The sequence below is a fragment of the Pogona vitticeps genome, chromosome 2, assembly GCF_051106095.1.
Source record: "Pogona vitticeps strain Pit_001003342236 chromosome 2, PviZW2.1, whole genome shotgun sequence".
NCBI lineage: Eukaryota > Metazoa > Chordata > Lepidosauria > Squamata > Agamidae > Pogona > Pogona vitticeps.
In genome coordinates this window covers 175,598,920-175,623,085 of record NC_135784.1, presented here as the reverse complement: position 1 = coordinate 175,623,085, position 24,166 = coordinate 175,598,920, and the positions used below count along the sequence as shown (strand labels likewise).

The 24,166-nt window shown below is 43.1% G+C and overlaps 2 protein-coding genes across 2 annotated transcripts; both read right to left on the bottom strand.

Annotated features, from left to right (window-relative positions):
- Positions 1–722: 722 nt before the first annotated feature.
- On the bottom strand, positions 723–10,277 carry LOC110081185 (uncharacterized). Its single transcript, XM_020797703.3, has 3 exons — positions 6,033–10,277; positions 2,319–2,362; positions 723–1,974 (listed from the first exon to the last, which is right to left on the bottom strand). The coding sequence occupies exons 2-3, from the start codon at positions 2,319–2,321 to the stop codon at positions 997–999; spliced, it is 981 nt and encodes a 326-aa protein (XP_020653362.1). The 5' UTR covers positions 2,322–2,362; positions 6,033–10,277; the 3' UTR covers positions 723–996.
- Positions 10,278–18,892: 8,615 nt separating this feature from the next.
- LOC110081181 (uncharacterized) lies at positions 18,893–23,734 on the bottom strand. The gene is made up of 3 exons (XM_020797684.3): positions 23,658–23,734; positions 20,901–20,937; positions 18,893–20,199 (listed from the first exon to the last, which is right to left on the bottom strand). Exons 1-3 carry the CDS (start codon positions 23,717–23,719, stop codon positions 19,231–19,233), a joined length of 1,068 nt encoding a protein of 355 aa, XP_020653343.3. The 5' UTR covers positions 23,720–23,734; the 3' UTR covers positions 18,893–19,230.
- Between the last annotated feature and the right edge of the window lie 432 nt (positions 23,735–24,166).

Below are 24,166 nucleotides of genomic sequence, written 5' to 3'. Positions count from 1 at the left end.
AATATGCTTAACTCTGCAATCCCTTCTGGGAGATCTTCCACTTATTGTGATGCCTCAAAAGTCTCCTTGGCATTTACACTAAAACAAGTAGAGGAGCAAAGAAAAAGCTAGTAGCTTTGGGCAGCTGAGTGTTAAGGAGAGAGAGAGAGAGAATAGTTCCGCTATTGTGCAAGTTCTCAGAACGTAGCAACGCGACTTAATGGGTGCAAAATGCAAAAAAACAATGAAAAAAGTGTGCTGCTTATATACCATCCCACAGCGCATAAAGCACTCTCTAGTGGTTTACAATTTAGTTATGCAGGGTTACACATTGCACCCCTCCCCCCACAAGCTGGGTATTCAATTTACCAGCCTCAGAAGGTTGGAAATCTGTGTGAACCTCAAACCGTCAACCTTGGATTGAACCTGAATTGTGAGCAGAGTGTTGGCTGCAGTACTGCAGTTTAACCACTGGGCCACAAGGCTCCTTCAGAATTCTGAACATACGTTCTGAACAATATTTTGCAACACAGCTTGGGGGAGTTACTTCTTTCTACTATAGCTTCCAGAATCCCCATAGCCAGCATGCCCAGTGCTGTCTGAAAAATTATAATCCAAATAAATAACTTCTCCAAAGCCTGGCAAATAGATTATCTTTCCTGATCCCACTTAAAGATATTCTCCTTTAAATCTGAAAAGGCCCTTCTACTGTTCTCAGAGTCTCCAACACAAACAGAGTCGACTTTTCCACAAAAGGCTTCATCATTTTATTCATTTTTCTCTCAAGTGCACTGCAAGGTGAAGAATTCTCTTCTGCTCTTGTCATAAAAAGGTAGCCAACATTTTTTATTCCAACACCAGGGAAGCAGAAAGGAATAGGCAGAGATTCCCCAGGAGATGACAACTGTGCAAAATGACAGCATCAGACAAAGAGCCAAATGAGGATGATTCAGGATCCTAGCAAGAATATTCATTCAGGCACACAGGTCCTTTGGAAGCTTGCTAGTTCTGCTGCCTTCACATGGTTGGGCACAACCCACCAAGTTTTTCCAGCTTGACCTTTATGTGGAGGTCACGAAAGGCAAGCCCATGCCAGGCACCACCTTCATACAAAACCTCCACCTCTCCGTTTGATTTCACCTTTTCTATGACGGCCGTGAACGGCACAGCAGCTGTCTTATGCCAAAAAACCAAAAGGCTGGCTATGGCTTTGGTCTTGGGGGGCACCTCCACCTCTTTCCTTTGCTTCATGTAAATATACCTGGTCAAAGAGACGGCCTTCTCGTTGTCCTCAGTATACTTCACACTGGGAGTCGCATCCTCCACTGTGAAACTCCATGAAAAGGGCAAGCCAAGTCCCCACAGACGATCCCAGACGATCCGGTCAATGCAGTGAGTCTCCCAAGTCATGGTGAAGATATGTCGCTCCAGTACGTTACTCCGGTTGACGTAGGTCTGCTTCTCCAAAACATGGCGGTGGCATCTTACTTTGGAATAATCTTCTATGTCCATTTGTACAAGTTCAAAGATAGGGGGGACAAGATCCCCAATCAGAGGCCGAAAATAACATGCGTCATCTGCAAACAACTTGGCTGCTTCTATTGTGTAAAACCCTCTATACATCCTAGCCAGAAAGAGACCGTTATAAGCCTGGAAGGCTACCCTGTTACCTCTATGGAAGACCTCAAACTGCAGAGATGCGTCTTCTGAGTATTCGACTGGCTGGATAGGGAAAGTGTCAGGATCTGTCCCAACATCCCTCGCGGCAAGGTACATGCCTATCCAGTCTCTCAGCATAACTTTCCCCGAGGGCAGGCGGGTGATCCAGAACTTGGCTGACTCCATCTTGTCAAACAGGCCCTGGATGGCCCAGCCGTAGCCTCGACCCAGAGAGTCCCAGAACAGATTGTTGTCCATCTGGAAAGCCACTCCTTCCTCTGCATCAATGTAGGCTTCAAGCTGGCCCAGGCCTTTGAAGGCATTTTGGAAAACGAACTGAAACAAGAATAGAGGTGAGCTTTTCTCAGAGTATGACTCAGCAAAGTGTGGCTTAAAATAGGACACATGCTCCCAGTTCTGCCTCTGTATTCCCAGGATACGTATTGGAGAGGGTACTATTGTGTTGGGAGACTGCAGTCAGGGACTAGACTAAATCACCCAGCCATTGGCATCCAGGTTTCTATAATAATTCATTTCCATCAAAAGCCAATTTCCAAGGGGAAAAAGAAGGGCCATTTGGCAACTCAAGTACAAGCAACATGTAGCTCAGACCTACAGCTCAGTTCTTTAGCCCCGTCATCCCACCCACCCACCCCAGTCCAAAACAGCTTTGAACTCACCATGTTAAAACTTTCTCTGGGCCTCTCAGCCAAACACCTGCAAGCTGGAAAAAGAAATGTGTTAGGTTCATCCATTGTAATGTTCAAGTCCCTTGGAGGAAACAGGACAGAATAGGCAAGCTGACATCCCACACAGCTTCCAAAAGTGGCACTTTTTTGGGACTTTCGAAGCCCTGGTGAACACACAGCCCCCTTCTTATATTGTCCATGGATACAATCCTCAATAAGAGTGGCAGCTTGCACTGGAAAATATGTAGGCCCCACCTTATTAAGCAAGTTATCTTCAGTCCCTTCCCAACAGCCATAGCACATTTTTCACTTTCAAACCAGAGTAGAAAGGGTGAGGAACTGGGTAACAGGAATATAGAACTGGGTATATAATTCCTCTAAGACCCAGAAGAAGCACCAGCACACGGAGACAGCCTTGCTCAGATACTCCATAAATGAGGTTCACATTCTGAAGGGCCTTTCCAGCATATCAGAGGTGCTGGATAACACAGATGGAAACTCAAGTCATGGAACTCATGGTCAAGTCAGACTTAAGTTGTACTGGCAACTCAATTTGGATTTGATGTGGATTTTTCCCCCAATAACTCAGATTCAACTCCTGACTCGGAACCTATCCACCCTTCCCTTTTTTTGGGGGGGGGGGAGCTTGTCTTTCATAGGGACTCAGGACTGGGACTTGGTACCAAGGACTTTCTAGGATCTCTGGGCATTAATGTTGAGAAGGCCTCTGTTCATACTTGTTAGCGTGCATGCCCTCGCTCTCCTCCATAAGACCATAAGGGCAACACTTAAAGACACCTATGGCCAACTGGATTCTAGGGTTCCATTCTGTTCCCAAAACAGAATATGAGACCAAGGAGTAGTCCATCCCCCAGCAAGTGTGAACAATTAAGGCTGAAGAGTAAGCTTATGCTTATGCTTTTTTTTTGAGGAAGAACACCCAGATGGCCATTGCAGTTACCTTTTAGCTAAGAAAAAGGAAATTCAAGTCTGTTTCTTCTATTTTTACAAAAACATCAATGCCCAGATGACACCTCATCCCCACTCCATTCATATTAGCAGCCTGCCTAATTGTTCCTGGAAGCCTAGTGTTAACAGCTGAGCAGAAATGCTTCTGTTCTTCACACATGGAAGAGGGCTGGCCAGCACTGAGGACAGGCAAGATTAATACACTCGGCAGATTTTAAAAGCTTGATTTCTGTTGAAAGGAGTCTGAGGTATCCCAGGAGACCAAGACTCTCAATGACAATGTAACTCTTCGGATAAAATTCACTTTTGTCCAGGGCTCAGACATACACTAAGTTTACAGAATTCAAAAAGTTATTTTTTGGACTGCAACTCGTCCAAAAGTTTTGAGGATTTCCAAAAAAAAGGAATTTTTTTCCAACCTCTAATGGAGTGCAAAATACTCCTCCTCAAGTCATTTAAATCATGGGTAAAAAACCAATAATGTCTACAAATCAGTTTTAGCACCTACTCCAAGCACAGAATTCCAGTTAGGATCAGTTCCTAAAGGCCATCTAAGCACAGAGTGGGGCACCCTAAACACCAGACACACCTGAGAGAGAAGTGTCCTAATTATCTGTAATATATTATGCAAGTTAAAAAGCAGCAAGACTTAGCTCTCAAAAGAGGAAGTGGCAACGCCATTCCTGGGCAGCAGGTCTTTAAAGCAGGAACCGTCTACCTTCGGCCTTCTAGCTGTTTTTTACTTCAGCTCCCAGAAGACCCAGCCAGTAGCTCCAACAGTGAGGAATGCTGGGAGTTGAAGTCTACAAGATCTAGAAGGCCAAAAGGTAAGACCCAGTGATTTGAAATCCACAGAAGAATTCTGTATTGAAGAATATTCTCAATGGAAGGTTTCTTTGCAATCTCTCATGTGAGTTTGTAGCAGGCCATCTTTGTTTGCCCTGTAGAATAAGTCCCTGAGCTATAGGGCCTTTTCCACAAGGTATACCAATCATTTCCAAGGGCTTCAACAACAACAATACAAAAATTCCTTTTCCATGGACTGCACCAGTATAGACTGTGTTTCCCGGTTCACTAACTCAGTGTTATGTTCATTGTACTGAAGGAGCAGATGGTGACTCAGAAAAGCTCACATTACAATAAATCTATCAGTGTTAAAGATCTCACAAGCTTTCCAACTTATTTTCTTTGCTTTGGAGATATACAGATTGACAGATGCTAATACAGCTTCTTCTGTGAAAATTCCTGTATGAATATTGACAACATGCATAAATTTGGTTATATAAACAGCAACCTGGGGACTATGCAGATTGTGGAGAACTTCACTCAGTTTTCTTGCCAAAAATCGTCTGAAGACACTGAGCCCATTTTCAAGCAACCAGCTCCCACAGGCATTTGAGGGAGTCTTTTGAAATGCAAACAGCTACCTCAGAGGCACTATTTCTCAATATCAGGGCAGGAAAATTTAGTGTTTATAAACAACACCCGTCTCAGCCTGCCTATTTATATAATACAACACTTACTCAGGCAACTAATGTTACATCTTCTAGTTTGGCTCTCAGGAGGGAGCATCAGGCAAGCTAAACAGAAGCAACAGTTTGGATTACAACTTCCGGGCACACACTCCCCTGACCAGCATGAACTTTGTGCAAAAGTGGTGGTCAGCAGAAAAGGCACAGAAATTAGTTCAAAGAATGGAAGTGTTGGGATAACAGCAATCTTGCATGCACTGACACTGGGTGTCAATGGAAGGGGGATTTTCAGTCTAATATGTTTGCCCTTGGCCACTAACTTGATTGATAAAATTCTTTTCCTACCTCTGGCAAATAAGGCAAGCCCCCACTCCCTGTACCTGATTGTTTTTTCTGCCCATTGTTTTGTTGATAAGCCTCCTCTTACCATCCTCCAAGCAGCAAGCATGCTAGAGCTCTTGCATGCTAGAGACTGTTTTCCTCCTGACTATAACTAAGATGTTAATTGTAAGTAAATATAACCTTTTCTACTTTAGATATAATCTTAGAACTATCTAGCATACTTTTTTAACCATATAGTGTTAGTTTTGTGTCCAAGCTAGAGAGAACATTGTTTGATAAGAATTGGCTGATCTCTCCACATTTCTTTTTTTGTTGTTTTCTTTACTTTCCTGCCTTATACTCTAACTAAAAGGAATAACCAATTTCCTAGAAATCTTTTTTTTAAAAACCCACCAAACTCCCCAAGAGAAAGAAGGGGCTAAGCCACCCTCACTAGCAGCACTCTGAAGTTGGCATTGAAGTCAACTATGTTTTGAAAAGGAAGAGAGCCTATCCTTCGGAAACATAAGAGGTAAGGCAGTTAGTTGCCTTACCTAACAGGTGTGTCCCCAAACATCATGAGAAAAGGAGCTTAATTGAGAGCACAATAAGGCTACAGATCTAAGTAGCCTTCTTAAGGGAGCAACTCTGTTCAGCTCTCTTCTCTCAACAAAGATACTTAGCATTGTGCTAAAGGTCTGTTTAGAAGGAAAGAGGGGCTGTGGGGAATCAGACCAACCCTTAAGCTCCATGAATTTGTCTAATCTCCTTGGAAACACTTTCCACCTGGTGACCATCCCTCATCGCTAAAGTGTAAAGAAGTGAAAAACCAGACATCAGGAGAAAAGAGGCACATATACTAAAAAATAAACATAAAAATTTCCTTCATGGTGTGGAAGAGCTTGGGATTGTAAAAACACCATTACTTAATCAATGTACTCACCACCAAACAATTTGCCACAAGGACCAGCCCTGTGGCTACTAACACAATCTCAATGAACAAAGGAGGAAGGGTAACCAACCTTGGCCCTCCAGGGCCTTTTATACCTTCCCCGCAGATCACATGGCCCTCAAAGGCAAAGAGCCACAGCTGAAGCCAGTTCATTGCTTCTGATGGGAAATGAGTGAAATGGAGATGCCAAGGGATCAATGCTATGTTAGGGCTGAAAAAGTTAATAAAGAAAGAAAGAAAGAAAGAAAGAAAGAAAGAAAGAAAGAAAGAAAGAAAGAAAGAAAGAAAACCGTGGGGGAAAATCTATCTGAACTGAGATGACTTGAAGCGTCATGCCAGCATGTTGGCTTCAAGATCAAGCAAACACTTATCTCATTCTTTTTAATTGACTGTTCTAATGTGAACATTAAAGAAGGGAGGGTCTGTCAACTGGAGTGCCTGGTCGCTGAATCAGGAGCTCAGTTCCTCACTGTGTCTCATAAAGGAGCTGGGCTTTGTTGTGTTTAGCATAATATTTGGACCAACAGCCCCTCACCCCAACTGGTAATTACGTCAGGTTATGGTATACCTAGGAAATCTCATAAATAATAACCAACCCAATGGCACATTTTTATTATTAGGTTACTCCGGTAAGGCTCCATCCCAGAATAGGTCCCTGAAGCTGTTAACTTGCTCCCTTCTAGCCCCTAACTGTGCTTGCTGGGCATCCCACACTGGGTAGTAGGTAGTTCCATGTTAGCCTACATTGGATAAGCCCAGAAAAATACAACCTCCAGCTTCCGGGTCACATTTGGACCTCCAGGTCTCTTAATCCAGACACACAAGGATCTTTTAAGGACATGACCCTGTATTATGCCCAGCCTGGATTATTGCTATCTTTCCCTCTGTCCTGTATCCTCCACCATTTGCTGGAAGAATGCCTGGATGCAAGCTTCTTTAAATTATTTTAAATAATTTAAAAGAGGTTTTGAAACTCTTGTAGCTCCGGAGTCTCACCTAGTGTGGGAATGCTGATGCCCCACAGACAGGTTTTGACAGCAGTAATACTGATCTGGACTGGGAAAACATATTGTCATTCTCAGTTAGGTCATACCACAGTAATTTGGTCATACAGTAATTTGGCAGGTTGATCGGCTAGAGTGACCCAGATCTTTTGCTGTCTTGATTTGTTCAGCTGCCTGCTGGCTGATGAGAAAACTAATCTCATTTTGTATTGTGCCACAGTTCTGCAGGAAGGCTGATCCAACGTCTTGCCCAGATGGTTTGTCTTTTCTTGACATGTGCGCGTAGAGCACAGGGACCCTCTGCCTCAAGAATTGCCATTGTCTGCAATTTAGTGACTCTCATGTAACACAGGATTTGGCACCCACAGCATGCCCGAGATGCTTGGTTTTCGTTCTGACTGAGGCACTTTGATCATTGGGCACTCTTTCAAGAAATGATTGCCACCAAAACTGGTACCATCTGTTCTATTCTTCTGTTTTTCCTCAGCCAGAGTTGCATCTAGCAGTGCCTGAGATGTGAATATTCTGTTTAGAAATTAACAGTTTTTAAAATTAATTTATTTTGTTCATTCATTTGTCCCTGTTCGTTTTTGTTTGGGTAGCTGTGCATCACTTTGCGAGCCCTCATGGTCTAAGATGCAATAAATAAATTATTTTAATAATAAACCTTGTATCACAGCTACCTCTATTTGGGACTTGGAAAGGCTACAACTCTCCTGCTTGGATAACAAAATGAAAATATCCACAGGTTTGAGTGATTATAAGGTTTATAGAAGTAAAATATATATATTGGGGGGGGACCATCAGTACAAGACCACCAGCATACCAAAAAAAAAAAAAAAACCCACCCCATGAGGATTGTGCCTGTGCATAGCTGCCTGAAGGGGGCACGGAAGAGTGAGGGCGAAATCTGAAGGAAATGTGATCTACACATTACTGCGATTTTCTTGTAAATCACTCCTCCTGATATGTCACTGAGAAGCTCATCAAAGAGCATGTGCAAGATATTTCCAAGGGTTTGCGTCCAAAGAATATTCAGGCTTGGTTGGGCCAGCATGAGCATTTTGACTGTGCATTATCGTCATGGGAAAGACAATATGCTGTGAAACCATGTGGTTAGCAGGAAAAGAGTAAGACCAAGTATGAGATGGATTGACTCCATAAACGAAGCCACAAGCCCTAGATTGTAAGCTTGGATAAGAGCTGTTAATATTCAGACCTTCTGGACCCATTCATGGGTTCCCCATAAGCTGGAAGGGACATGGCAGCACATAGCAACAATGCAGGATTATCTAAATTTAGCTGGCAGGTTTCATGCAAAGACATGGACTTGGGAGTGGGGCAAGTCACCTGTTCAGCTCAGCAAACAAGAAGCTGGCCCATCCTTGGGCACTGCTGTTTCAAGGACTGAATTATATATCTGACCCCACCCCCCCACCCTGAAACAGCAGTACCCAAAGATGGAGCAGGCTGGTGGATTTTCAGTCTGTTCCTCATTATTCTGTTGGCATTCTTGGCCCATAATAATTCTCAGGAAAGGCTTAAAGCCATCCCTGCATACTGTGGCTACGATCTTTCTGCCCTCATCTACAGATGTTATGAATAGAAATCAAAGACCTGAAAACATCACACTTAAGGGCTTTAAGAACATTCAATGACTCACACAATTTACTATTTGAACCTACCAACCACCACTGTCTCTTTATCTTAGAGCCATGTATGAATGTTTTGCTATATAGTCTCAGTATTCTCATGCTTACATTTGACCTAGTGGACTTGCTCCATGAATCTTACATTAAAACATAGCAGTTAGTCTTTATGGTGCCACAACGTCTTTGCCTTCTTTATATTTTGTCTTTTCGTTTAGTTTTGGGTTTCTGGTTAAAAATTTGAGTCATAGTTCTAGAGCACAAATCTGGCAGCTCAGTAATTTACTGCCATGGATTCATCATGGCCTGGTTCAGCACAGCTGTAGGACTGGTCAGAGAAGATGAAAGATGTAGTGCAAAACATCTGGAAGGCACCACTTTGGCAGAAGCTTGTTGGTAGTGGGCAGGCCCCTTCTGTCAGTGAATTGAGCTGATGACAGTGAAGTATTCTGTCCAGAATTTGTTTGTTTGTTTGTTTGCTTTCTATACTGCCCATCTGGCTACATGTAACCACTTAGTCAATAATGAAGTAAATTAAGCAGGAGAGCTCAATAATGTAACAAGTTAACATTTCCACAGAATGTTTGTTTTTATATAAGAGGTGTAAATAAATGGAAACATTTTAATCTAATTTACCAGAATCTCTGAGTAACTGTCTTGAAAGAAATCAGTACCAGTTGAGGTAAACTAATAAAAAAGGGTCTGTCTTCTAAGGAACACGTTGAAACTGCACTGTAAGTCCCTGCCAGCACAATTTTTTTTCTGCTGCATAATAAGAGAAAGTTTATTATTATTATTATTTATTAATGCTACACTCAATTTCCTCACACCAACTCTGCCACCACCATCCCAAAAGTCCTGACAGGGGAAAAAACCTAAAGTTTGGAAAAGTTACTTTTCCAACTATGATTCCCAGAATCCCTGTCCCTTCTGATGGGGAGGGTTTGAGGAGTTATTGTCCAAAACCTAACTCTTCCAAACTCTGAAAGGCACAACATTTCAACCCTTGCTTTATGGATCCTGTCTGTAAGTTAAATCTTGGAAATCCAGAACTAATATCAATATTGACTCTAGCTACATCTCCCAGAAGGCTTTCTCAGGGATGTGAAGAGTTTACCTGAAATATGACCTAGTTTGCAAAAAACAAACACTAATTTGATTTCTGTGGTTTTCACACCAATTCATACCCAGGCGGTGCTGCTTCACACAAAACTCTTTCATTTTGAAAGGAAATACTATGAAAGAATCTGAGGAGACTTTAAAAGACCCTCTCCTGATGTAGCACATAGCGAGTGCTCCAGAAGAAACCTCCATTCATTGTGGCTGCTCAGCTACTAGATATTCAACTGCTAAGTAGGCCACAGTGAGACAGTTGAGGGACAGGTAGCCTTTTGCTGTCATGAAGTATGGCAATGAGACGCAGAGGCATTTTTTAAAAATTCCAGAAGGGAGGAATATTTACCCTTTAAAAATATAAATAAATACATCTATAAATAAATAACCTGGAACTGAACCAAGAGGAGTGAATCTTTGTCCTTCACAAAACCACTTCCTTTAAACCCAAAGTGATAAACCCTGTGATCCCCCAAACGTCCATGCACCAAACACCTGGACATTGCTTTAAAAATGAGTATTTTATTGGTGTTCCCTCAGGGATGGTGCACTATAAGGACTTCTTTGCTGCTACCATTAAAGGAAGGCAGCCATCATTATATTTTTCAGGCACCCAAAAAGAACCTGCCAGAGATGCTCCATGTGGGAGGTCCTGCAACCTTGACTGGCAGTAAACTAGTCCTCTGAGTGAACGTACCCAACAAGGAGCCAGGCCTGAGTGATACAGAATCCCACCAGCCACAGCATTTTGTAACTGGGCCACTTGCCATCCAGTACACATTTCCCCTTCGAATGCCCCCACTTCTCATATCTTCACATGACAGCACATGACCCGTGATGAAAGCACAGACTCTTCATTGTGACCTGCAGTTGGGGTTCACGGTAGGCAAGCCCCTTCCAGGCCCCAGCCTCCTTCATGATCACCTCCCTCCCGTCAGGCTTCACTTTTCGGATTATGGCTGTGAAAGGAATTGAGGCATTGTTGTGCTTCTCGATCCAAAGGTGTGCGGTGGCTTCGGTGTTGGGGGGGGGGCGTGCTTCCACTTCCTCTGTTACCTTCTCAAAAACATGCCTAGTCAGAGCCAGAGCCAGGGCATTGTCCTTCGTGTACCGCAGAAGGGGCTTGGCTTCTTCAACTGTGAAGGAAAACAAAGAGGTCAAACTGAGTCCCCAGGGACGGTTCCAGGCAACTTTATCACCGCAGTAGGTCTCCTATGTTACCCTGATCATGTGTCACAAGGGTTCTTCACTCCGGTTGATATAGAACTGCTTCTTCAAAAATTGCTGCTGCTATCTCACTCGTGAGAGGTCAGTCGGGATGATGGCCAACGTGTCAAAGGTGGGGAGAGTGAGGTCTCCTCTCGAGGGCCGGAAGCAACAGCTCTCATCGGCAAAGAATTTGGCTGCTTCCAAAGTGTGAAGTCTTGATAGGTTCTGACCAGAAACAGTCCATTGTAAGCTCAGAAAGCTACTTTGTTGCCTCTAAAAAAGACATCGAACTTCAGGGAATCATCCTTGGAATACTGGACAGGTGGGATGGGGAATGTTTTGGGGTCTGTTCCAGTATCCACCGGGGCAAGGAACATCCCTATCCAGTTTCTCAGCAGAACTTTTCCGGAAAGCAAATGACTTTCCAAAACTTGCTCGACTTCTTCTTTTCAGGCATGCCTTCTATGGCCCATTGGCTACCACTAGCCAGCGAGTCCCAGAACAAGCCATTATCCATCTGGAAAGCCACCTCTTCCTCAACATCTATGTAGGCTTCCCGCTGGCCCAGACCTTTTAAAAATGTCATGAACTGAAAAAAGAATTCGATTGAAGTTTACTTCAGGATAGTAATTTGAACTCATGCTTGGTCACACTCACAGTCTCCCTTACCAGGACCTCCCCCGTCACTGCCCCCAGTTCCTAGATCACTATCAAAATTATATACCACATTTTCTACAAAGAGCTCGGGGTAATGTAGAACCAGACGTTCCCAATGTCCATCACAACAGAACCCCATCTCAGCAAAATGGAAAAATACATTAGGAGTGGGATTTTCAGAATTAAATGACTTCTACTCTCACAATTCAGTTAGAGCCACCAGATCAAATTATGGAATAAAAAAATCTTTAATTCCAAAAATTCCATTTCTAGAGTACATTAGTTTAACATTACGATACCTAGCCCTTGTGCCCTATATGGCATAAGCACTTGGATTCTGGAAATGAAATATTTTGCACATATCCCTTAGTGTGAGCACCCAACCCTTCAGTTGGATTGAAGGAACATCCCATGATCCTACACCTGCTTATTTATTTTTAACTGCCTTACATGCAAATGGGCATGCCTGGGGCAGCAGTCTTAATACCTCAGTGCAAGCATCCTGGAATTGAATGTTCCACCACTCAAATAATCCAGGCTGCTAAGGATAGAAAATAAAGCTCTGATTTCTAAAACTAATTGGGTATCAAATAAGTGTATGGTCCACCATTAAAGGAAATATGACACTGTTATGATCTGCATGGTCATCAACTTCACGATGATCCAAGCTACAATCCAAAGACTTCTTTTTCCCACCCACTGATGTTCAAGTGGCACATTTGCACCCAGAAGCTTCTAACACCCAGGACCAACCCATACATCACACTAATGCATGAGTAGTTACTCTGGATTCCCTGCATTTTTATAGCATGGTAGTGGGATATGGAGAATTGGTAGGCTGGGGTGTGGTTAAGCACTTTTTGCATCATCATTGAAATGCCTGTTTTCAATCACTGTTTCTAGAGGCAATTTCCCAACTCCCCCCCAAAAAGGACCATTCAGTGACACAAAAGCAGTGCATGCTTCACATCCACTGATCTAGTTTCTCCACCTCCCTGTCAGAACCCAGCAGTTTTGCACTTATCATTTTGAAAGTTTCTGTGCACCTCTCAGCCAACCACCTGCAAGCTGGAGGAGGAAAAGGTTGTTAAGTGCCTCTGATGCATTTTTCAAAAACTGAAACTCACTGGAAATGGAGAACCAAGTTGGAGGTTCCAAATAGCTGGGGTGAGCTGCATTTGTTGGAACACCAAAAGGAAGGCTAGTTGCTTCAGCCTCCACTTCACATGGAGCACTAGAGAGAAGAGGCACAGCAGAAAGAAACTGAAGTCTGCATGTCCCTCTTCTTGAGGCATTTCACTGACAGTGCTTAACTCATGAATCATGGCTCTAGAGAAGTGTCTCCCAACCTTGGGTCCCCAGACATTCCTGCACTGCAACTCTCAGAAGCCTTCACCACTGGCTGTTCTAGTTGTCGCCCAAGAGCATCTGGAAGTTATCGTCCAAGAATACCTGGGGACTCAAGGTTGGGAACCACTGCTCTGGACGGAGCACATGTTTTGCTTGTAGATGGCCACATATTTAAGCTACTGTTAAAGGTATTCAGAAAGACTATCATTCTACACCCTTGGAGTCGCATCCACAAGAAGAGATTGCAAATTCCACTCTGGTCTTCATCAGCCACCTCCCTCTGCTTTCTTTTCTTTATGCCCATAATGTTCTATTTGGGCCACAAACTCCTCCAGAAGCAGGAGAATTTTCTGCTTCTATGCTGGCATGGGTTGAGTGGTGGGTTCCCCAAGACTTCTCAATTTTTGTTGTTGTTAGTCATTAAGTTGTGTCCGACTCTTCGTGACCCCATGGACCAGAGCACGCCAGGCCCTCCTGTCTTCCACTGCCTCCCGGAGTTGGGTCAAATTCATATTGGTAGCTTCGATGACACCGTCCAACCATCTCATCCTCTGTCATCCCCTTTTCCTCTTGCCCTAACACTTTCCCAACATCAGGGTCTTTTCCAGGGAGTCTTCTCTTCTCATGAGATGGCCAAAGTATTCCTTCAAAATGGATAGGTTTGTTCTCTTTGCAGTCCAGGGGACTCTCAACAGTCTCCTCCAGCACCACAATTCAAAAGACTTCTCCATGCTCTGCTCCTAAAAAACTAGAAGTGTTCAGCAAAGGACTACTGTTGGATTATTTTTATTGGCCATTTTTGGACCTCATTTTATTTCCCCTGTACTTCTCAGACATTGCCCATGCATGAAGTAAACAATCATGGCTCTGTCTAAGATGGCCCCACGGGTTTCAAATGGCCTCCGCAGAATATTTATCATTGTAATGGCTACAGGTTGGCTGCCTTTCACAGTCAACTCTTTGTGAACCTTTATAAGTAAATGGCACTCCAATAAGGTTAAAGCAGGATACTTGAAAGCTGAGATGGCCAGCAGGGTTCTATGGTAGCCTTCTACTTTCAAAACAACAATAAATAGCAGGCCTTTGTGTCTCTGGTCAGTTTCTGTGAACAACAAGCAATCTCATGTAGACTGGTATGAAGAAGAAATAGAGGAAAGGTGGGGGAAAGTCAGCTAAGAAACTATGGTAGAGCTTCCATTTTCATGCCCATCATTGGTGGAGGAGAACATCCTGATGTGACTGTGTGTTGACTAAAAAGGAGAATCAGTTGCATTTTGGACAGTAAGAAAAACTCTGCCAACAAAAATATAAAGACAGATCTAGTTCCAAGACCACAAGCAGATAAGGTTGACATTTTCAGAAGCGTCAATCTTAAGCACCCGTCTTCGGAGCCAGTCCCATGGAAGGAACTTTTCTGAACCAAAATGCTCAACATCGTGTGTGAAATATAGGATTGGATCTAAGTGCATTCAGAGGATAAGGTGGGAATAAAAACAAAGCAGCACAGACAAACCCTTAAGAGAACAAGAGAGCAGAAGAAGAACAAAACCCCAAAGCAAAGCAATTTTTTTCATAGGATGTGAAACTGCCTACCTTGAGAAACCCACTCACAATAAAACCATTCACTCCCAAGAGTTGCCCTACACCACAGCACTCGCTTGCTGAAAAGGGGGGGGGGGAAGAATCCTTGCCATTAACCCTTCCAGGTCCTTTAAAGCCTCTTGTGCGTCAATCAAATGCAAATAAGCCCAGCTGGTTGCAGTTGAAGTCAGTTCACTGCTTTTGATGGGATGTAAGCAGAAAGGAGAACCCAGATGGATGGAGGGTATTTTAAAGGCAGATGACCACAGTCGCGTTATGTTATGAGCCATCAAGTTGGAACTGATTTGTAGTGACCCTAAATACGGCTTTCACCATCATTGAGATACTTAAGGAATGGTTTTATCAGTTCCACCCCCTCCCAAGTTCCCATGGCTGAGCAGGGATTCAAACCCAGTCTCCTGTATCGTAGTCTGTCACTCTACTCACTATACCTCAGTGGGTACATTTAATGTATGGCGTGTCTTAAGACCCAGTGACTGGAGATTTGCAGTGCAATACCATCACATTTACTGAAAAACCAAGCACACTCTCATCGTATTCTCTTCATTAAAAGTTTCTGGTCTGATTATGGGTATGTTAATACCCATTCAGGATTGCTTAGAAGAACTCATAAATGAGTAAGCCAAGATATTCTTGTCCCATTCACAGCTGTGCTCCTATGTTGAGACCCTCTTATATTGTAGTACTCTGGGGTATAATCTGTCAATATGCTGGTTGGATAGCTCAGTGAGTTAGGTATCTGGCTGTGGGTGGGGATTCTGATACCCCACTTTGCCTCCTGAGCAGGTTGCAAAGTCCTGCAGCACTCCCAAAACAAAGAAAGGGGAATCACATATAACTACTGTACAGTATGCTTAAAGAACCTTGGAAATGGCTGCTATAGGTTCGAAGCAACTTGATAAGATGTAATTATTAATTAAAATCTGTCGGCATGACCTACCACAGTAAGTGCCCATAAGGAAGCCTTCACTAACAAAGCCTACACTTTGTATGCCCTGTTCTAAACCATTAGTTGTCTGTCTTTGGCCTTCCAGATGCATTGGGCATCAACTTTCATAATTCCTTACCATTGGCCATACAGGTCTTATTTGTTCAGCTGCTGATCCAGAAAACTGAACAACAGCTCTGCTATCAGTTTGAGCAAATGCTTGGCCCTGATGTGCTCTTCCAGTTCCTTGTGTTCTTTGCACAACCGACTGAGAACCAAATTCTTGTACCAGAGGAAAGGCTCCATTCTTTCAAGCTGGTGCAGAAGCAAAAAGGATCAGACTAGCCTTGACCAGATTTGTCAGTGTTCCTGTTCCCTTCTTGCAGGACATTTAACTGTGGGCAGATATTCCAGAATTACCACCTCGATTCAAAAGTGATACCCTCCATTCTGTCACCTTATTCTGCTGCTGTCGTGGCACAGTTGAATGCAATGGCGCTAGAGAAGTGAGAAGCTTTGTACCAGAATTTTCTATTTCTGATTTGCAGGATGTGAGCCCTGTTGCTTTAGTAACTGAGAACACACTCAAGAGGGGGATGTGTCCTTAACAGCTTACCATGATTCCAACATTGGCAGAACAAAAGTAGTCCTCTAAATCACCAACAAAAATTCCTAAAAGGAAGCATCTTAAACAGACCCATAATAATGGAGCACACCTAAAGGGTGCAGAATGCTGGTTAGCTTGGGGCTTCTGCAAGGCACAAGTCCTGTTTTCAGACTTAATGTCATTAGTGAGCTGGCATTCAGTCTTGCAGCATTTATGTTCTGATAGTGCGGAGTAAGATCTCTAAACCTGGGCAGCTGGGTTCATGCAAAACAGTGCGGTATGGCTTACTGAACAGCTGGTGGGAGTCATCCATTCTTACAGACAAGTTTATAAAGATTAGCTGGTAAGTTAAACAGTGTTTAGAAAGTTACATGGAAGAGGAGTGCATATGTATAATAGCATGCTGAAGCCATCCATAATTGAGTACTGGCAGGATGATGCTCTGGTTTTCTGAGCAGCATCCAATCATAGTTCCATTATACACAGATTCAGCATGTCATTGTTTGTTGTGAAAGTAACTCTCCATGCTCTGATAGTATTTGTTGTAAAAAAAAACCTTTCAAAACTTGGGAAGTGAATTCTGGTATACTGTTTCTAACTTTTTACCCCAGTGCATAATCTGCTGGGTGCAACTACACTGGCTTGGAAGAGCTTGTTAGTTTTCCTTTACGTTCTGTTATAAATGTAGATTGGCGCGTGCCATAAAGAGGCATAGAGCCCTACTAACAACTAAAAATGGAGCAGCTTCTTGTTAGTTATGCGCAAGCTCTCTCCTCTCTGATTCTGAGTGGGACCAAATATGATTCTGACTTAGTTCATCTTGATTTGAATCCAGATATAGAGCAAGCAGTACAGTGGCACTGCAGGTATTAGAGTGTTGAAAATGGCATGAAATTATAGGACTGGTCATTCTGTTGACTATATATTGTATGACCCCCCGTATCCATGGGATCAGTATCCACTGATTCACATATCTACAGTCTGAAAATATTTTAAAAGTTGTAACCCAGAGTGACACTTCCTAAACCTGAACAGTCATTGCATGATGTTTTGTTTCACTGCTAAGAGCTGTACTTTAGCAAGGAATGAGATTCATTGCAGAGTTTGAAAATTTATTCGGTGAGTTTTAATCCCAAAAGTGTATTTCCCAGTCTCTACTTCCCAATAAGGATAGCTTTATCAACTTCCTAGGCATATTTACGGAGGTGTGAAACCTATTTAATATGACATACTGTACAACTGATAAAGCAGTTCTAAATACAGGTTGTTTCACTTCTAGATCAGCGTTCAGTGTCAGTAATGTACTGGATAAAAGTAAACAAACTGGAAGTTAATCCAGACAAGACAGAGGAGCTCCAGGTGAGCCAACAGTAATAGGGTTGCAGCTGGTATTGCTTGGGTCAGGTGTACAGCTTGGAGGTGCTCCTGGTTTCATTTCTGAGCCTAAATGCCCAGGCTTCAGTGGTGGCCAGGAGCACCTTTGCACAGTTGAAACTAGTGTGCCAGCTCCACCTGTTCTTGGAGAGGTCTGATCTCACCATGGACTTGATGGCCTTATAGGCCCCTCCCAACTTCACTGTTCTATGATTCTATGACGACACAGGCCTTCGTTACATTCTCTATGTGGGGCTGCCTTTGGAAAGGGCCCAGAAAGTTCAGCGGGTCCAAAATGCTGCAGCCAGATTGTTAATTACAGCTGTTTACAGAAATGACATAGCCCCCTGTCATTTCTGGGCACAATTCAAAGTGCTGTCTTTATCTTATAAAGCCGTAAACAGCTTGCGTCCAAAGCTATCTGAAAGTCTGTGTCACTCTATGAGCCTGCTTGAGTGTTATTATCCAGTGAGACCTTTCTCTTGGCCCCGCCACCCTCACAGGCATGCCTGGTGGGGACACAGGAGAGGAAGGGCCTTCTCTGTGGCTGCTCCCAAACTCTGGAACCCCTTTCAGTGGAAGGCCAGGCTTTGCTGTCCTTCAGGCAGGCTTTCCCTTAATTGACCATCTAAATGGGGTTTTAAAATCAGAATGATTAGTATTTTTATTTGTTTTAATTTATTTTACCAATACTTTTATTTAACACTTTTAATATAATGTATATTTACTTCTTTTTAAATACAGTATTTGAATAATGTGTTGTCTTTATCTCTTTTAAAGAAGTAAGCTGCCTTGGGTCCTTTTTAAGGAGAAAGGCAGGGTAAAAATATTTCAAATAAATAAGTAAATAAAAGGGACATACCAAGACAAACATATGGAGACTACCAAAGAATTAGCTGTGTTAGTCTGTCTCAACATGTTGACGAGATTAAAGGGGGGAAATAAGTGGGAGGGGGAGCAGAGGACAAAATACTGTGGTACTTTAAAGATGAACAAATTCATCTTAATGTGGGCCTTCATGGATTAAAGTCACATTGTGTCTGAAGGAGGTTTTGATCCATGCACACTCACACTGAAACAGATTTGTTAGACTTTAAAGTGTTACAGTATTTTGTCCATTTCCCCCCTCCTCCTCAGTTTTTCTGAAGCAGGCTTAAGGATGGATAAGAGCACAAGAAGAGTAACTATTGGTGCTCATAATACTGTATTGACATGGAATATAGAGAGTAAAAGATACTTAGTCAGAATGACAGTTAAAAGGCAAGCCACCCTCACTCACCCCACAATTTCTTCCTCTAAACCTAAAACAGTGACCCAGCTGTTCCCATATCTTCAGAGTCCAGACACAAAGTCAAGTGTTTTTTTTTAAAACAAGGCATTACAATTTTATTTATGTTCTCTACACAGTGCTGCAAGGTGAGGCTTCTCGCCCTCTTGCTATAAAAAGGTAGCCATCATTGTCTTTTTTTTCAGGCACCTGCAATTTTTTAAAAAGAACTGCTACGATGCCCCAGGGCAAAGCCTTCACCTGCCCTGGTCGGGAAGAAACTGGTCTCCGAAGCATTACAGTCCTACAAGGAACAGACAGAGATTATGGAGAAACCCCACAACCTCGGGGGTAGGCTGTTTATGATCTGGCACACAGTCCCCCTTACAAGGCCATTAGTTCCATGAGCATCACATAGCCATCTACAGCTCAAAGCTTTACAACACTGTGCTCCACTCTGAGGTTACGATAGGCAAGCCCCTTCCAGGCCCCAGCTTCCCTGAAAATCTCTATGGTGCCATCAGGTTTCACTTTTTGGATGGTGGCTATGAAAGGCAGAGCAGCATAACGTTGCCTGTCAGCATAAAGGCAGGCTTTGACTTCAGATTTTGGGGGTACCATCACTTGTTCTGGGACCTCTTCAGAAATTGTCCTCACAAGAGGGACAATGTGGTCATTGTTCACATTGTACATCACAGATGGACTTGCACTGTCAACTTTGAAAGCACATAACGAAGGCAAACCAAGCCCCCACAAATTGTTCCAGAAAACTTTGTCAATACTACGGGCACTATAAGTCATGTTGAAAGTGTGTTCTACGGGTTCCTCTCCCCTGTTGATAAAAACACGCGTCTCAATGAGATGGGAGGAGTAGTCCAACTGAGAAATTCCCCTCGGAATCACATTCAGTATTTTAAAGGTAGGAAGAAGGACGTCCCCAATCACAGGCTGGAAAAAACAGGTGTCATCTGGGAAGAACATGGATGCTTCCAATGCGTTGATCCGTCTACAAAAATCTTTACATACTCGGCCCAGGAAAAGACCATTATGGGCCTGGAAAGCCACCTTATTACCTTGGTAGTAGACCCTAAACTTTAGATTCGGATCTTCTGAATATGGGACTGGTACAACAGGAAAGGTTCTGGGGTCTGTTCTTATCTCCACTGGAGCCAGGTTCATACCACGCCTGTTTCTCAGCATCACTTTTCTTGAAGGTAAAGGGACTACCCAAAACTTGCTTGAGTCTCTCTTTACAGATACACCCATTATGGTCCATTGATAGCCAGCAGTCATTGTGTCCCAGAATTGGTGGTTGTCCATTTTGAAGGCCACTCCTTCCTCCACACCAATGTAGGCTTCAAGCTGGCCCAGCCCTCTGTAAAATTTTGGGGAGATGAACTGAAATGAGAGAAGAGATGAGCTAAGCATTTATCAAACAGAAATGGCCAGTCATTAAAGTGCCACAACACTTTGTTGTTGTTGTTTTGCCAACTTAACATTGCTACCCCTTTCTCCCTGCTGGAGTCAAAAGTTTCACAACCTTCTGAACACAGATATTAATTACTGCAACTGTGTGTACAGCAGGAGATTGTGGCTGGGACAAGAGGAAACAAAGCATAATTGTGACGAAGGGTAGGTCATCAGGTTCATGGTGAGCCCACCCACAGTCCAAGGTATTCTCTTCTTGACCCAAAGCCAGCCTACTGGCATAACTGTACCCAAAAGCCTCGAACACTCAGGGGCAAACTACATGTTACACACAAGAAAATGCATACTTCAGTCCACCGACCTGTTCCTAAATTTAAAGGAACACCGAGGACAGATAAACGCTGATGAGGTTCCCCTCCTATACAGACCCTTACTATTCCCCTACTCCAAATAAGCTCACATTTCAAAAGACTGAGAGGATCATGCAATGTGGGGAAGCAGCAAAGGCTGAGCACTCTTCCTCTCACCACAGAAACATCCGTCTGCAGTCACTCTTTCCGAGGCTGCTTCCCAAGTTAAACAAAAAGGGCTATTTGGCCACATAGTTACAAGCAGTGCCTGAGTTGCCTCCACCAATGTGTCCCCTCAGAAAGAAACCACTGTGCACTTACCATTCTAAAAGCTTCTATGGGTCTCTCAGCCAGCCACCTGCAAGGTGGAGAAGAAGAGCAGCATCAAGCAAGTTTGTCCCTTACCTCATACAAAGACTTCAAAGATTTGGAAACCCAACAAGATTGGCAAGCCAAACCAACTCAAGGTCTGTAAAACTGGGATTCCAAAAGAAGGCCTCATTGCTCTCAGTATCACACTTTGCATAGGGTCTATGAGGAAACTGGAGTAGCACGAAAACAGAGACATTGGCATGCCCCATCTTTGGAGATGGTTCACTGAGGGTGTGTTGCTCATGAGCCAGAGTTCTGTGATTAAAGCACCTGCTTTACATGGATTTTTTTAAAGGTTCCAGGTTCAGTCTAGCCTTTAACAGATCAGAAGGAACTGATGCCTATATACCACCCACCCGTATGGCTCTGTAGACCACAGTAGTTTTTAAATTAACTGTATCTTTTCCCAAGAAAACTGTTCTTCTGATGCGTTCTAAATGTGAACCTGGACATTCTCAGAGAGATGCTGAGATGGACCCGCTAGTGCTCTCTTAGGGCCAGTTTGGAAGAGTAATACATAAATTGGATGAACAGTATAGGGTTACAGCTGTTTTCCTGCAGACATATTTTTGCTGTTATATGCCTGTTCTCCCTACATGTGCTATACAGAGTCTCTAGAATGAAATAAATGAAACAATGGTCCCCACAGTTCCCAGGCTTCCATTTCTATACAGGATGTAACAAATCTTACCTTTCCCAGTCCCCCTTTGCAAAATGCCAGACCCACACCTTCATTTGTTATTGTTACGCTTTCCAAACAGCCCTGTGCATGTGGCAAAATAGTTGAACATACTAAACATAGGAAGTGGGGAGCATGTTACCAGCATACTATACAATCAGAGTAATGAGAAAGGCCTCCTCTTTTCATGGAGACTCTTCACATGATCCCAAACACTATGAGATCAGTGTTCTACATCAGAGGTTATTAACCTTGGGTTACTCAGGTGTTTTTGGACTGCAACTCCCAGAAGCCTTCACCACCAGCTGTGCTGGCTGGGGTTTCTGGGAGTTGCAGTTCAAAAACACCTGATTAACCCAAGGTTAAGAACCACTGTTCTACATCATGTGAAGAGCATCCTTACAGAGAAAAAGCTCGTCTCCTCAGAAGTTGACCTTTGCATGAGGAGAGTGGCAGAAATGTATAAGAAGGGACATGGGACTAGTGACATTCCCCTCCCATCATGTTCATCACACAAGTCTTTGCCCCCATATTACAGTAATCCTATGGATATCTCATGCAGAGAGACTGCATGAAGGAACGAGAGGGCTCCAGTGTCTTTAATAATTGTGTGGAAGAAGGAATGATAAGGGGTGTAAGTTTGCATAACTTGCTACACCTGCTGCTGACATTCCCTCTTCCATATAGTTTTTAAAAGGTACAGGGACCCTGTCCTGTTTCTCATGCAATCATCTATGACTTTCAAAGCTAATGAATTTGTCGGCTTGAATTTTTTCTGGGGCAGCTGCTCAGACTCCTTCCTTATTCATTTCCCCGAGGTGATGTTTTGGTTCAAAGAGATATTTTCTTTCTATTTCTCAATATAGAAATGCCTCAGAATAAACATACCCACCAAAATTATATTAGCAATTTATTCCTAGCATCCTTGTAAGTTTAGTTAGCTGATTTGTTTATATGTATTTTCCTTTTAAAATCGGGTATGTATTTCTGTATGCTTCTCTAAGCTTGGGTCTCAGTTAATATACCGAATAAGCCACTGGAGTTGATTTGGTTGCCACTAGAATTAATTGGGTTGCACCTGGGCTGAGACTTAGCTTCATTCCTGGACCAGATCACTTTGCAACGTCATTTAAGGATGAAGAAATTCTAGAAAGGCAAATATATTCTTCTTCACAGGCATTGTAGCCTGGACATCTAGGATGTAGGAGTCATTAAAAAAGTAGCCTTCAAAATATGAGGAACCTAGGGAAAAGGGTACTTAAGAAAGGTAACCTAGCCTCTTAGAGTTAGATGTGTAGACACACCCATGTAATGTTTACCACAGCTCAGCTATTTCCAGCTGTAGGTGCCCAGACATTCATGAACTGTAACTCCCAGAAACCTGCACCACTAGCTTCTCAGGCTAAAATTTCTGGAAGTTGCAGTCCAAGAAATATCTGAGAACCCAAGGTTGGGAACCACTGCCATAGTGGTGTCTAGGCAATTCACATCAAATCTAATTCACCCTCAGAAGAGGGCAACAGTAATGGATTATGCATACAAACAGAAGGAAGATTCCTTGCCAGAAGAGGAAAGGTGCAGCAAATTTAGCTTAGAAGTTTTTAAGGAGCTGGGGCAGCCTCAGATATCCACATAGAGGTGGGGAGGATTTTGAGCAGTTGTTCTGCTCAAGGGAAGAAGATTTGAATCTTGTAGAACCATGAGGGAGAAGACACTGGCCCCTGGTAGTTCGTAGCCCACATTCATGAGCACAGATGTTTGGAATTTTCAGGAGAGTCTGTTAAAGCTCAGGGTGCTGCTAAGAAGCACATCTGCTAAACTCTTATTTCAGCAAAGATACTCATGCAAACCTTATTACAAATCTCCTTGAAACAGAATATACCTAAACAGTACATGGAATGAGACCAAAAAAACTATGAGTAACAAAATGAAAAGGACACACCAACCAAAGATGCACACTAGAGAAGGAAAATAAACTTCATGATCTGAAAAACATCAAGGACTAGCCTAAAAATATAGATACTCACCAAACCTTGAGCACCCACTTACTGAGGCAGGGAGGAGGAATAGCCAGCCTTGTGCTATCCATGACCTTTTATATCTCCCACAGCTCTTGTGTCAGTCAAAGGGGAAAAGGCACACCTGGTTGCAGTAGAAGGGCACTGAGAGCCTCTGTTAGGATTTAAGGGGAAAGGAGAGCCCAGATAAACCATGGGTATTTTAAGCTGTTAACACACAGGGTGGGGTCCTGATACCCAGTCATAGGAGATGTTGCAATGCAGTATTATCACATTTACTCAAGTATCAGGCAAATTTTCATGTCATTCATTTTATTATAAGTTTCCGGTTTGAATATTACACCACCCTGGGTCACTCCTTCAAAAGGGTGTTCCAGAGGTAATGAGGTGATAGTGGAGACAATCTGCTCTGTCCCACCAGCAGCTGTCCTGTTACTGTCTTCAAGCCTTCCTCTGTGAGGTTGTAGATGCTACATTAGGTAGTAAGTGACTTTATACATGGTGCAAGATTCTGTTAG

What these genes read in the sequence shown, in the direction of transcription:
- LOC110081181 (XM_020797684.3), bottom strand. Translation starts at nt 23,719, where the DNA reads ATGGATAGCACAAGGCTGGCTATTCCTCCTCCCTGCCTCAGTAAGTGG. An exon ending in AAGTGGGTGCTCAAGGTTTG is followed by an intron (nt 20,938 to 23,657) that starts GTGAGTATCTAT and finishes TCCACCTTGCAG; the next exon opens with GTGGCTGGCTGAGAGACCCA. An exon ending in CCATAGAAGCTTTTAGAATG is followed by an intron (nt 20,200 to 20,900) that starts GTAAGTGCACAG and finishes CTCTCATTTCAG; the next exon opens with TTCATCTCCCCAAAATTTTA.